This window comes from Crocodylus siamensis, chromosome 2, assembly GCF_052110815.1.
Source record: "Crocodylus siamensis isolate JL-2025a chromosome 2, ASM5211081v1, whole genome shotgun sequence".
Lineage (NCBI taxonomy): Eukaryota > Metazoa > Chordata > Crocodylia > Crocodylidae > Crocodylus > Crocodylus siamensis.
In genome coordinates this window covers 275,597,325-275,609,999 of record NC_143396.1, presented here as the reverse complement: position 1 = coordinate 275,609,999, position 12,675 = coordinate 275,597,325, and the positions used below count along the sequence as shown (strand labels likewise).

Below are 12,675 nucleotides of genomic sequence, written 5' to 3'. Positions count from 1 at the left end.
ATACAAATTAACCCACTAAGTAGAACTAGTTTAGTTTTTATTTAAACCTCTTTGCAGGCTGACTATTTTAAGATATCTTGACAATATTTGTACTAAAGATGAATCTTGTTTTATCATGTTAACATTGTATTTTGCACAATGATATCTAACTTGCTATTTATTTTTAATTCATCAGTATGTCACTACCAATTGGAATATACCAAAATATCTGTATGTGCTCAGTGTGCTATAACTATATTGAGCTATCTTCCCTCTCAAGTGTGAAGAATGACTGACTCATTACTCAGCAGTCTTCACTGCTAATTACATCATTTTTAAAAAGTTTTAATCACATGTTTGTTAATCACAATCTCCATTATATCCTCAGAGTGCGATCCTGTAGTATCACTGTTTCCTACCCAGCTGCTTTAGTTCTTTAATTCCAGAATTGTAGCATACTACCCCCTTGTGCTGATAATTAGTAGTAGCTAGAGTAAGTGTGAATTTAATAGGAAACTTGTGATGGATATTAATCACCAACATTAGTGAAATATGATATGATTATCATTAGAATTCTCTCATCCTATTAAGCGGTGTAATAGAATTATATTTATAGAATTCTTGAAAGACTTCTTAGCTATCAAAAATAAATTGCATGAAGTCACTGAGAACCTTTCTTTTGGTGGCTCCTGTGCACTCCAAAATCCCTACACCAGTAAATTATCTGAACTATCCTATGGATTGTTTGCCAGAAAGCCTGGCTTCATCTTCTACCAGTACACAGGAGATTAGAAACAACCTTCTAAAATATGATTGGTGGATCCAAATATCTCATAAAGACACCTTCAAGATTTCTGGGAAGAGACTGTTGTTACAGCTACAGTCCCATCTACTATTTGGTAGATTTTTTTTTTAAATCCGATGCCTCCATATATACAATGTTGTCAATACAGCATAGATCTAGGTCTTTAAAAAACAAATATTAAATAGTGTTTATAAAAACTAACAGAGCTCTAAATGTTGTCCTGGGCAAGCTGTTTTTGTCAGGTCAATAGCTTTAACCACGTTCAGGTTCATTTCACGTTGACTTAAGACCATTCCTTCAGACTTGTAGCATTAATCTAATTTGTTTGCTGTTATTTCTGCAGACGAGTTCTGTTAGTGAGCAAGAAACACAAGGTCCCAAACCAGAAGTCTCACCATCTACTTCTGTCATGACTGCTGAGCAGCAACAAGAAGTAAGGCAGCTGGTATTTTATTATCCAGACTTAATTCACTTGAGAGTCTTTTATATACATGTGACATGTTATAAATATATTGCAGACATCATTCACCATGAAGAGGTGTACTCTAGCTCTGAGTTTTTGCTTGTGTATAGACACCTGTCAGTGTTAAGTGCACCTGCTTTGCAAACAGTTGCGAGTGGAATCTTCCTCCAGTTCTGTATATGTTGATGTACTCCATTTTCATACCTGTTTTTTGTACTGCTCCTTGTTGTTAGTGTGCAGGCTTTCCTGTGAGTGCTTTCCAATATGATCTGCTCACAGTAAATTAGAAATGGCAAGACACTCTACAATCTACATTTACAATCTTTGCAAATTTTAGAGAACTTTACCCACTCCAATTCTAGAATAAATTCTTGAAGCTTAATTATCTTCAACTGCAGTTTCTTGTGATTCAGGAATCAATTCGGCTTCAGAGGATGCCTGCTGCTCCCTCCCCCACCATTCAATCCATTTCTCTAGCTGTACCAAAGGTAGGGGGACCTTGTTCACCTTATTTCTGCAAACTAAAGGGTTTGGTTTTTTGTTTTTTGGGGGTTTTTTTAACAAATAGCTGTGCAAATGTATGTTTGCTTTTGTCCTGTCTTGGTTTGTCACTTGTTGTTTTGTAAGTTTGTTTAATTAAATGTTCCTAAATGCAAGTTGTACAGTCATTTTTAGTTTTTCCCAGAAGGGAGAGAGAATTTCAGACTGGGCTGTTGTAGGTTTGCAGGGTTTATTTGTACTCTGGTTCTGCTGCGATCTTGAGTATGCATTGGAAGTAAAAGCACTTACAGTATTATTTGGAAAGAAAGTTCTGACTTGCAACACTTTTAACATGTTACAGTTACTTAAAAGAAACCTGGGTTTATGAAGTAGCTTTGGTTTATCTTGAATTTATCTTTCAGCCTAAAGCTCACCAACTCAACATCAAGTCCTTCACGAGCCCTACTCAGTGCAGTCACTGCACGTCTCTTATGGTGGGATTAGTTCGACAAGGCTATGCCTGTGACGGTGAGTCAGTGTAACAATTCTGAATGTTCAGTAACTTAGCTAAATAAAACAATTTGTTCTACAGCGACAAGTTACTCCACTGGAAAAACAGCTGTTGCATCTTTTTCTTCCTACCTTCTTGCATCTGCAGATTTGAATCAGTTGAGGAATGAAATTCTCAAGTTACTTAAATTTATTAATTCCATCTTCCTGCACCATGTTTTTACTAACACTATCACTATAGCAGGCTTGCTGTAAAATGAAGAAATAAATGCTGCAGAAGTTGTTGCCATAATTGAAATGTAACAGTTTTCACTGTCCTCATCTTAATCTATACATTGGGAAGCATATGTGCCTGTCTGTTTTTACTCACAAGTCATGAATGTAATCAAATTCTGTCAATTTTTCTAGCTTAGTATTTTCAAAATCCATTCTTCCCCCCTCTGTTTTGTAGTGTTGTAATCTGTAGTAGAAGTGTTGCTGTGAAAATATGTGTCTGTGCCTTAAATATTCTTTCGCCTTGATTACTGTCACTGCTCTCTGACATAACATGTCCAAACAAATCTGTCCCAAAAAAACACTGCAAAAGTCATATTCCGGTGTCGCTATGCCCAACTCAGTTCACTCCTTATTCTCTCCATTGGTAACTTTCTGCATTGTATTCAGCCTCCTTGTTCTTGCCTTCAGGGCCATTTGCGAATGATTGGTAGTCAACTCCCATCCCCCTTCAGCTCTACCAGAAGCACCTGCTGTTCTAACAGCACTCACTTTGAGGCACCCTTTTGTCTCCTGCTGCATGTAACTGCTTTTGTTCCATACCGCTCCTTCATCACTCTTGTGCTCTAGTGTATCTGAAAATCTCACTCCCCTATCCCCACAACAAAGCATTCCACCATTGCTCTCTCCATTGTCACTTCCATGCCAAGTCATAGTACTTAAGCTAATTGATATTAGGTTTGTTTTGCAATAGGAGGTTTAAGAGATGTTTCCATCTTTCCCCTTGTTCATTTTCCAGGGACTTGTTGTCTTAGCTTGTTCTCCCTTCCACTTGCTCCCCTTCCCCACAACTCTACACCCTACATGCATTTTAGATGCTGATGACTTTACAGTATAAAAGACTTAGTAATTTATCAGTATATGGACCATTCTTGCTGTGTGCATGTTAAAGCACCATGTTTGCATAATTATACAAAGTGTGAAAGGTGCTTTATAGATAACAGGTCCTTTTCCTTCTAAGTGTTGCAGCTGAAATAGACAGTGCACACAGAAGTTTGAGGAAGGTATGCACCAATTAGTTGGGTAGATGTTTGCCCCCTTTTTTTAAAAATTCTTGTCTATGTGTGTGCCTTTTTATAGCACAATAATATTAACACTCTTCTATTAACCTCTTTTATTTTATGGCAAAGTTTGTTTTCTGTTATAATAATGTAACTGTCCTCTTTTTCTGTAGAATCTAATTTCCCTTTTTATTTTAACTGTCTCACTTTTTCTTATTTACTCATTAAATTAGCACCGTCCAGTATTAACTTACCCTAGCCACCCCCCTGTTCTTCCATCTTATTTCATAGCTTTCTGCCCAATATCCATCTTAACTCCCAACTCTTCATTACCTCCTTCATCTTCTACCTGAATTAATGAAGTTGGTGTTGATGACATTAGGTGAGGCTTCCCAAATCATATTCCTTCAGAAGAAAGCTGGGTTACTGCAAGAGGAGTGGTGGCAGGGCTCCTGCCCTACCTGATATGGGTGTATAAAAGAAAGTGGTGTTTAGGAGTCTGTCATGACAAATGGAATCAGAAGCATGCTCGTCTAACATAATGTGCTGCTGTCATGTATACTGCTGAGCTATTTCAATCTAATGAACTGGTTTCTTTCTTGTAAGAGTAGAAAATATTCATCACCTGTTAAGATTAATCAATCTTCACAAGACTTCCATCCTGGATTTTCTCTTTTGCACCCAGTGTGTTCCTTCGCGTGCCATGTTTCTTGCAAAGACAGTGCACCTCAAGTCTGTCCTATACCCCCTGAACAAGCCAAAAGGCCTCTTGGAGTAGATGTGCAAAGAGGGATAGGAACTGCCTATAAGGGTTACGTCAAGGTAAGAATCTTTGACTTTGGACCTGAAGAGGGTTGGTTTTTTTCTTCCCGGTATAATTGCAAACTTAATACAAAAGCAAGCCATATTTGCAGTTTGCTGCTAGAAACCCTAACCTTGCTTAACTGTATCCCCAAGTAATGCTGAAGCTCTGGGGCTTAGCCCAATTCACACTTACCCTTTTGTTACGGATAAAGGAGCAATCTTACTTGAGGACTAGCGCGGGGCAGCTGTAATTGTCACAAAAATGAGACAGAACACTTTTGTACAGGAAAAAATCTGTGCTATAACATAGTGGAATTTTGTTGTGTGTCGTGTGGAATCTCTTTAAATACACAACCTGATTTTGCCTTACAAAATGCTGAATTGCAGAACTACCTTAAAAGCAGAAAACGGGGAGCTTCATGAAGAAATATTCAGCTGTTCTTCAACTTTTTCCTCCTATTTGGAAGTATAATTGAAATTGGGTGGTCAGACTCCATTGCATTAAAGAAGCATGAAGTCTGCTTTACATGTCCTCACTTCCTATGTCTGACCAGTCAAGTTTCCACATAACAAGCAAGCAACTATTTACATGCAGGTTCCAAAGCCTACTGGAGTTAAGAAAGGGTGGCAGAGAGCCTATGCAGTTGTGTGCGACTGCAAACTCTTTCTGTATGATGTGCCTGAAGGAAAATCCACCCAGCCTGGAGTTGTTGCAAGTCAAGTGTTGGATCTCAGGTTTGTGTTGTTTTACTAGCTACAGTGTAAAACGTGTTATTTTTTTTTAAGTAAAATGTTTCTCTAATGGTAAATAAAAGGCTCCTGTATTTTAAGGGCTCTGTTCTGAGATGATCTATGCCTTCCAAAACCAGGCTTCAGTTTAGGTTGAGCAAAAAGAAGGGGTTGCAGCACTGCATTTTCATGTAAACAACAACATTAATTCATGTCCTCTTGTGAGTTGTATGTGTATCTTGGGCAGACAAGTCACAGTGAAGTAGAGCATAGGGAAAGAGCTACTCTGAACAGGCCATTTCAGAAAACTTTGGACAGGGCCAGGGGGGAGAGTAAAGGAAGACAGGTTCCAGAAAGCACTGAACTTACCAATTTACAGTACATATGATCCCAGCACCCACTGTCTTTGTTCACATGGAACCGGTTTTAGCCTAAGAAACTTTTTTCCTCAGTAAGTCTTTTTCTTTCAATTTTTTACCTTCTGAACTAAAATGTGAATTTATTGTGATTACTGTGACAATGGCAAGAGAAAATGCCCCATCTTGTAAGGTGACAGCACCTTGGTCTTTGGTTAGCATAGAATCTGCTTATACAAATACCTTGATTTACAGTCCCTTCCAAACAGACTCTACTGCTGCTCTCTTCTCACAGTAATTCTGTCAGAGGGTTGAGCCTACATGGCATCTGAAGATCCATGGTGTAAATTGACACTGGGAGCAGGAATGTGGAGGCATTGCAAATAACAGCATTCACATTAATGAAATGCCTAGGGCAGTTTAGTCGGACATGATTCTTAGCAGGCTTCTGCTTTAGCTGTTATTAAAAGCTGTTTCTTTGGGCTTGTCTCCACTGGGATTTGTAGTGTTTTTAATGCAGGTTAATCATCTTGGTTGCAAAGTCTAGTGCAGACGGGACTGAAATGCACAACTACAGGAGCAAGTGTCCGTGACTCCTTTACATGAGAATTTGTAACTGTTGTAATTAACTTGTCCAGGTACAATTTAAAGAGCCTAGAGTAGACATGCCCATTGTGGTAGGACCTGATCCAAATTGCACTTGAGATAATTGTGATGTACACTGTTTGTTTATGTGATCATCAAAAAAAGGAAATTCCATCCATTTGAAAATATAAGCACACTCCTGTATTTGAAACCTACAAAAAGTCCACCTGTTCTGTTGAGTGCTTTTGATGTCTGTTTGCAATGGATAACTTCACTTTGAGCTATGGGTATTCATTTCTAAAATCTATGGATTAAAAGAGCGTCTCTCCCTTTCCAAACCCTCGGCATAAGAGGCCTAATGAATCTCTGATGTCCTGACAGACTGAGCCCATCCACATTGGCCACTTCAAGACTCCATGCAGGTGCAACAGGCCCATCTGCATGCTATAAGTTATTGGACCAAAATCCAGATTTGTAAGGTCCTTTGGAACCTTCTCCCTGTCCCTTTTTTAGCACACAAGAGATCGCTATGTGTTATCACAATAATGACAGGGTGCAGTCCCTCAAAGAAGCTGATATCAGTTTCTTTAGAAAGTTTTATATTGCCGTGTTAGTAATGTTGTTTTATTTCTTACCAGAGATGAAGATTTTTGTGTGAGCTCTGTCTTGGCATCAGACGTAATACATGCCACCCGTAAAGACATCCCTTGTATATTCAGGGTATGACTTTCAACCTTTCTTTTAGAGAAAATGCACATTAGGTATTAGTATTGTGGTATTTTCATCATTGTTGTCCATAGAGTTGTTTTTCATTAAAGAGTAAAATTTGATTTTTATCAGATTGCAGAAATAACCCAAATAAACAGGTAAAGGAAGTTTGAAAATTCAAAGGAAGAGGGTCTGATTTTTCTCCATAAGTGAACTGTGAAGTGCAAAAGGTCTTCTGTACCTTTTATTGTAGCTTTGTAATACATAAAAATTGGTAATAAATTTTAAGTATTACGTTGATTTTTTGAAATACAGTGATTAGGGTTTTCACTTTGCATTGGAATTATAAGATCCTGGTTTTTATTTTCTTAGTTTATGTAGGACTCTGGCTAGAACCATAGGACTTTTGATCCTAGCAGGCTGAAACCAGAGCTGGATCTTGCCTGCCTTCCAACTGGTTATGTAATATTATAATAAAACTTGCACATATGTCATAATGATATACTGCAGAGGACCATTAAAGGGCAAGAGTAATAACTTTCCATGAGTTCCATTTCACCTTCAGTGTGTTAGTTTGGTCACCCAAACATTTAAGTTTTCTTAGATGACTTCTGCAGATTCTTTAACCTTAAAGAAGATGAAGATTGTACTGTCCTAAATAGCCAAAATGTTAATCCCCTGAGGTTTTTTTCTTTGCAAATACTTCTTTGTGATCCTGTCAATTATGGAACTTCACCTTAGTGAGCATGGAAGCAGATGGGCTGTCAATCGCAAGCAATCACAGTTCTTCATACCATTCCCTAAGCAAAACTACAAATGTTCTGTCCTATTTGTAGAAGCAGCTTGAGGGATACTATAGTTTTTTAGCCTCTTTTAGATAATATTTTCTGCAGTGAGTTTTTTATCCCTCTGTTTATTGCTTTTCCGCCTCCTTATACTGTCTTCCAATTTTTTTAATTTCCCCTTGCTGCTGCCGCCCAAAGTCTTCTCTTAAAGCAGTGAGTAGCCTTTTTTTTTTTCCGAGGCATGCGAGACAACTTTTGAAGATGGCTACATAGAATGTTTTACGAGTGTAGTGTGCACAGAATGGCTGTCTAACTGAACTGAGCTCTCTGACTACGTCCACATCACTGAATTAAAGACCATGCAGCTCAGAAAAGAAAACTAAAACTCCACTGGCATGACCACCCAAGAATAGAGTCACAGGCTATTCATTGAAAAAGGTGTTACTTGAACCTTTGTTTTGATCCTTCCACAGATAGCTGTCGGTTTCTTTGTCAGGTTTGTGGCATCCTATATATGGCTAAAATATACTTGTTAGAATCCTGACAAACAGATGTCATTCACTGTGTTGGTAGGACATCTACACGTTTTCAGGGTAATTTAGCTTTTGAGGGAGTTTTGGACAGTATGATGCCTGGAAACTGTCTCCAGCCCAGGTTCTTTAAAGATTGGTAGTTTTGCCTTTCTGCAGATAGCTGGATACAAGAGATTAATTCAATGTGGCTATTGCAAGTTGGTCTTATCAAAGAATTGTTTCATTAAGTCCAGCATCTCAAGAAACCCAACAGAAGACAATTCAGAGACCACTTTTCCTGTCTCTGATGTTGAGAAGCGATGTACAGAAAATGAGAAGCTCTTCACCAAAAGATTCTGAGCAAGCACAAGAGGCACTTAAGGTTTTGAACAGAAACAGCTTCATCCACAATGAATAACATCTCCTCCAGGACTGCTTTTCAACGATGGACCAAGAGGCAGAATTTACCCATTGATGTTTGACGCTGTTTACTTCTATTATTAATACAGAAAATGTGGCCATGCCCTGACCCAGACTATTCTCAAAAGCCCAAATGATGTCAGGGACTCAAAAATATGCATCTCAGGTTGCTGGAGAAGTAGCATCAGCACTGCCTGTGGAAGATCCTTTGAATCCAGTGGGAAGATAGGTGCACCAACATTAGTATCCTTTTTCAAGCAAACGCCATGAGCATCAAGGTGATGATCATCCAACATCAATTTCACTGGGCCAGCCATGTCATCCAGATGTCTAGCTTCAGGCGTCTGAAGCAGGCTTTATTCTCTCAGCTGTCAAGGTGTACACTCAAAAGGAGGGCAGAGAAAGCAATTCAAGGACGTTTTCACGGCCAACTTGAAAAAAATGTGATACCAACATCAACTCGTAGGACACTATCACCCAGGACCTCCCCAAATGGAGGAAGAGTGCTGCAGGGATTTCAGTACTTTGAAACCTCATAACAATAACAGGAGATGAAAAACCAGAAGCAGCAGAAACAGCATTTTGCAGACTAAATCGGGAATCCGGAGCCACCCACCCCACACAGAAACACGTGCCTGAGTTGCAGCAGGGTCTGTCGACCCCAGATCAGCATCATCAGCCATCTTCAGACCCACAGGTAAGGCAGTCATGGAAGACGATCAGCCTCAACTGCGAGGGACTGCTGAAGAAGACTACTCACAAGAAGTCCAAAATGGCAATTTTCAAAGTAATACAGTTCTTCCCTGGGGCCTCCTTAATTAGATCAAGATAGAAAATGCATTGCATCAGGATCATGCCTGAATCTCAAATTCCAACACTGCTCTTTTAGAATCATGTATCAGTTTGGACGCAAAGGCTAGCTATTAAAGCCTCCAGGAAATGCTTTTGTGCTGTTATGAAATGTTAGTGTCTGGGAGACCATTTTTTAAACTCCCCTGTATTACTCCAGTGCCATCCCTTCCAAGATCCGCATAATAAATGTAGTATTTTGCCAAGCTTTGTACTACTTAAGAGACTAAAAATCACCTTAAACTTGGAAGACTTGAGTTCTTCCAAGTAAATACTGGATTGCTACTTAGTGACTGCTAAGAAAACTATAAGACATGTATGACTTTACTTTCCTCAGAGAAGGCCACATGAAAGATGCCAATATCAAAAGATGGATTGATGGAAAGAATATTTTGTGCTACCACTTAGAAAAAAGGAAAAGCAAGTCTTAAACTTTGAGGCAGGGCAGTAACATGGTTCTTGGGGGGTATCTTTGGAAAATATTTCAAGTTGAACCAAAATACCTTCATAGGTGCAGCTATTGGGTGCAGAATTGTACAAACTGCAGGCATTAGTTAAGTAGCGTGGGCAAAATACAGCCTGTGTGCCAGATCCGGCCCTTCAGCTGATTGCATCTGCCCCTTGGCTGCCCCCTCAGCAGTCTGCATGGAGCCAAGCCCTGCCTGGGGCAGCTAGCACTGCACTCCAGCCTGCACACACTGGCCCTGGCCAGCACACACAGCTTCTGGTAGGGCTCCTTCTGGTGCAGCTGAAGCTGCCCGGGTGCTGCTCAGCTCCCCTTGCCTCCAGCGGCAGTTCCTCCTCCTGCTCCTGCCTTGCCACTCTGGCTGGGGAGGAAGCTTCCGCCAGGCAGTTCCTGCCCCAGGGCATGGGGCGCTGGCTCAAGCTCCCAGCCACCATCCACCCACTCTGCCCCCATGGCAAAATGAGCAGCCACCTGTGGGCAGCTGAGTGGGTGGAAGGCAAGTGGGAGCGGGAGCTGCTCAGCTGAAGCTTCCTCCCTGCCCAGAGCACTGCAGCAAGGGCTAAAGCCAGGAGGAGCCACAGCTAGAGGCAAGGGGAGTTGAGCATCACCAAGGTGGCTGCAGCCATACTGGGAGCAGCCCTACCAGAAGCTGTGCATGCTGGCTGGAGCTGCCCTGACAGGAGCATACTGGACTCAGCCCCCTGCAAAGTACTGCAGGGGCAGCCTCAGACCACACCACCTGAGTGAGCTTTGCTGCATATGCCCCCTGACCACCAGCCAGCTCCCACGACCTAGCACTCAGGCAGCCCCTCACCCCATCCCAACCCCCACACACCCCACAGGGCAGGGACATGCAGGGAGCAGCTCAGCCCTGGCCCCAGCCCCACGCTGCCCCTGCCCCATGATCTTCAGAGTCCGTAGCTGGGCAGGCATGGAACTGCATCCAAGTCTGGGACCGGGATCTTGGAGCAGTGACAGCGCAGGCCCAGGGCAGAGCCACAATTCGCCCTTGCCCGCAGAACCCACGCTTGTCGCAGGGGCGTGCAGGCAGTAGATCACAGGTCTGCTCTGAGCCCCAGCCCCGTGCTGTCGCCATTCCATGATTCTGGCCTCACCCACCTGCTCCTGAGCATCGCTTCCCATCCGTGACCCCATCCTACATAGGGAATTTTGTTAAGTTGGCGGGGGAGAGCTGACCCAGCCTACCATAATTCATCAAAACTCCCTGTGTGGCCCATGGGCCCAAATAATTGCCCACCCCTGGTTAAGCCTGTGTCTTCAGTTCTTTTCCTCTGCTCTTTCTATTGTCTTTGCCTTTCAGTGTTTTTTCTGGAGCTCTCGCTGCCCTTCCACGCAAGTGGTGAAGGTTCTGCAGATACAGTTGAAAAAAAAAGAAGTAAATTTTTACTTGGTTTCCCAGGAATATGTCCAGTAACCAGGCCAATCTATACTCCATTTTTGCATAAAGACTATAAACTGAAGATTTTGTTTCTATTCTGTGACTTGGGGGATTGCTGAAGTGTTCTGATTAACATAGCCACTATTCCTGATTTTATTATTACTGCTAGCTTTAGAATAATACTGATTTGCTTGTGATTGACAGATCTGTCTTTTTCTATGGCTTGTATGTACAGGATGCAGCCTAATGGTATTAGTACTTCCATACATTGAAAGAAAAAAATTGAAAGCCTATATTCCTATTAAAAACAGTCTGTTCAGAGAGAGATTCATGTGCATAATGAGAAAAATTAATAATCTCCATATCTTTCTTTAGCAACAAACCCTCTTCCCCCCATAGTTTCACTTTACAAAAAAGTGGCATTTTAGACGAAATTAAAAAAAAAAGAAAAAAGTAATTTCTGCCAGAATGTTTCATTTAGAAATGAGCTGCTAATTCCTTCAGCCCAATTCAAAGTGTTTTGAAAATAAGCCATTGAGCAGCAAAATCTTGGGGGTTCAGTCCTGCGGGATTTAAATTCAGTTTGGTGTCTTTGGATTTAAATGCTGCTTTCTTGAAAGAAAAATTTCCATTTTCAATAGAAATGAATTGAGAATGAAATGCTTGTGTTTCAGGATAAATTAATGCATGGTACCCTGGATCCATTACAGGAAAGAGAAGTTCCCATTACATAGTGGCTGTGTCTGCACAAGACACTGACTGTGCAGTTGTTACTGCACAATCATTTAATACTTGCATACACAAGTACTAAATGACTGCGCAGTAACTGGTGTTACTGCTTCTTGGGGACTCTGCGCAGTAGGATCGCATCATGCTTTGTGCCATGCGACACTTGCGCAGTAGTAAGCTACTACTCAGTCAGCATCTTGTGTAGATGCTACCAGTATGTCTTAAATTAGATCTTTTTGGGAAAAGAATGTAGACTTGTTCATATATGAATTTAACATTCATTATCTAAAGCAGAATATTTTTCATGTGAAAGCCTTAAATGTAGTCAGGGTAGCTTGACAAAAAAAAAATTAAAATGTTCTTTGTACCATGTTAAGGTGCATACAATGTTAAATGCCTTTTCTACATATGTATCCAGAAACTCTTGGATATCTCTGCCTTAAAATCTGTTTTTGTACAAAATGAACCATTGATTTTTTTATACAGGTATTAATTTTTTCTTTCTGTGGCTGTTAAAAGGTGACGGCTTCTCTCTTGGGCTCACCTTCAAAGACCTGTTCTTTACTGATCCTGACAGAAAATGAGAATGAAAAGAGAAAATGGGTAGGAATCCTGGAAGGGCTGCAGTCTATCCTGCACAAAAACAGACTTAAAAACCAAGTTGTACATATTCCACAAGAAGCCTATGACAGTACGCTGCCACTCATTAAAACAAGCTTAGCTGCTGCTATTTTAGGTATGTTTGTTTTACCTTTCATACAGCCTGTGTTCTGCTACGGCATTAAGGTAGACTATTCTGTAAAATGTAGTGACACCTTAATG

The 12,675-nt window shown here is 40.8% G+C and overlaps 1 protein-coding gene across 8 annotated transcripts in view; it reads left to right on the top strand.

Annotated features, from left to right (window-relative positions):
- CDC42BPB (CDC42 binding protein kinase beta) overlaps positions 1-12,675 on the top strand; it is a 127,586-nt gene that overhangs the window by 99,477 nt on the left and 15,434 nt on the right. For 3 of the 8 annotated variants that reach the window (XM_090034074.1, XM_090034073.1, XM_090034077.1), the window contains exons 22-28: positions 1,128-1,217; positions 1,646-1,735; positions 2,150-2,255; positions 4,197-4,333; positions 4,911-5,050; positions 6,624-6,705; positions 12,373-12,589. In XM_090034074.1, coding sequence (XP_089890200.1) covers positions 1,128-1,217; positions 1,646-1,735; positions 2,150-2,255; positions 4,197-4,333; positions 4,911-5,050; positions 6,624-6,705; positions 12,373-12,589 — 862 coding nt within the window. The remainder of the gene's footprint in view (positions 1-1,127; positions 1,218-1,645; positions 1,736-2,149; positions 2,256-4,196; positions 4,334-4,910; positions 5,051-6,623; positions 6,706-12,372; positions 12,590-12,675) is intronic. The other 5 variants (XM_090034075.1, XM_090034080.1, XM_090034079.1 and 2 more) reach the window with 2 other exon arrangements.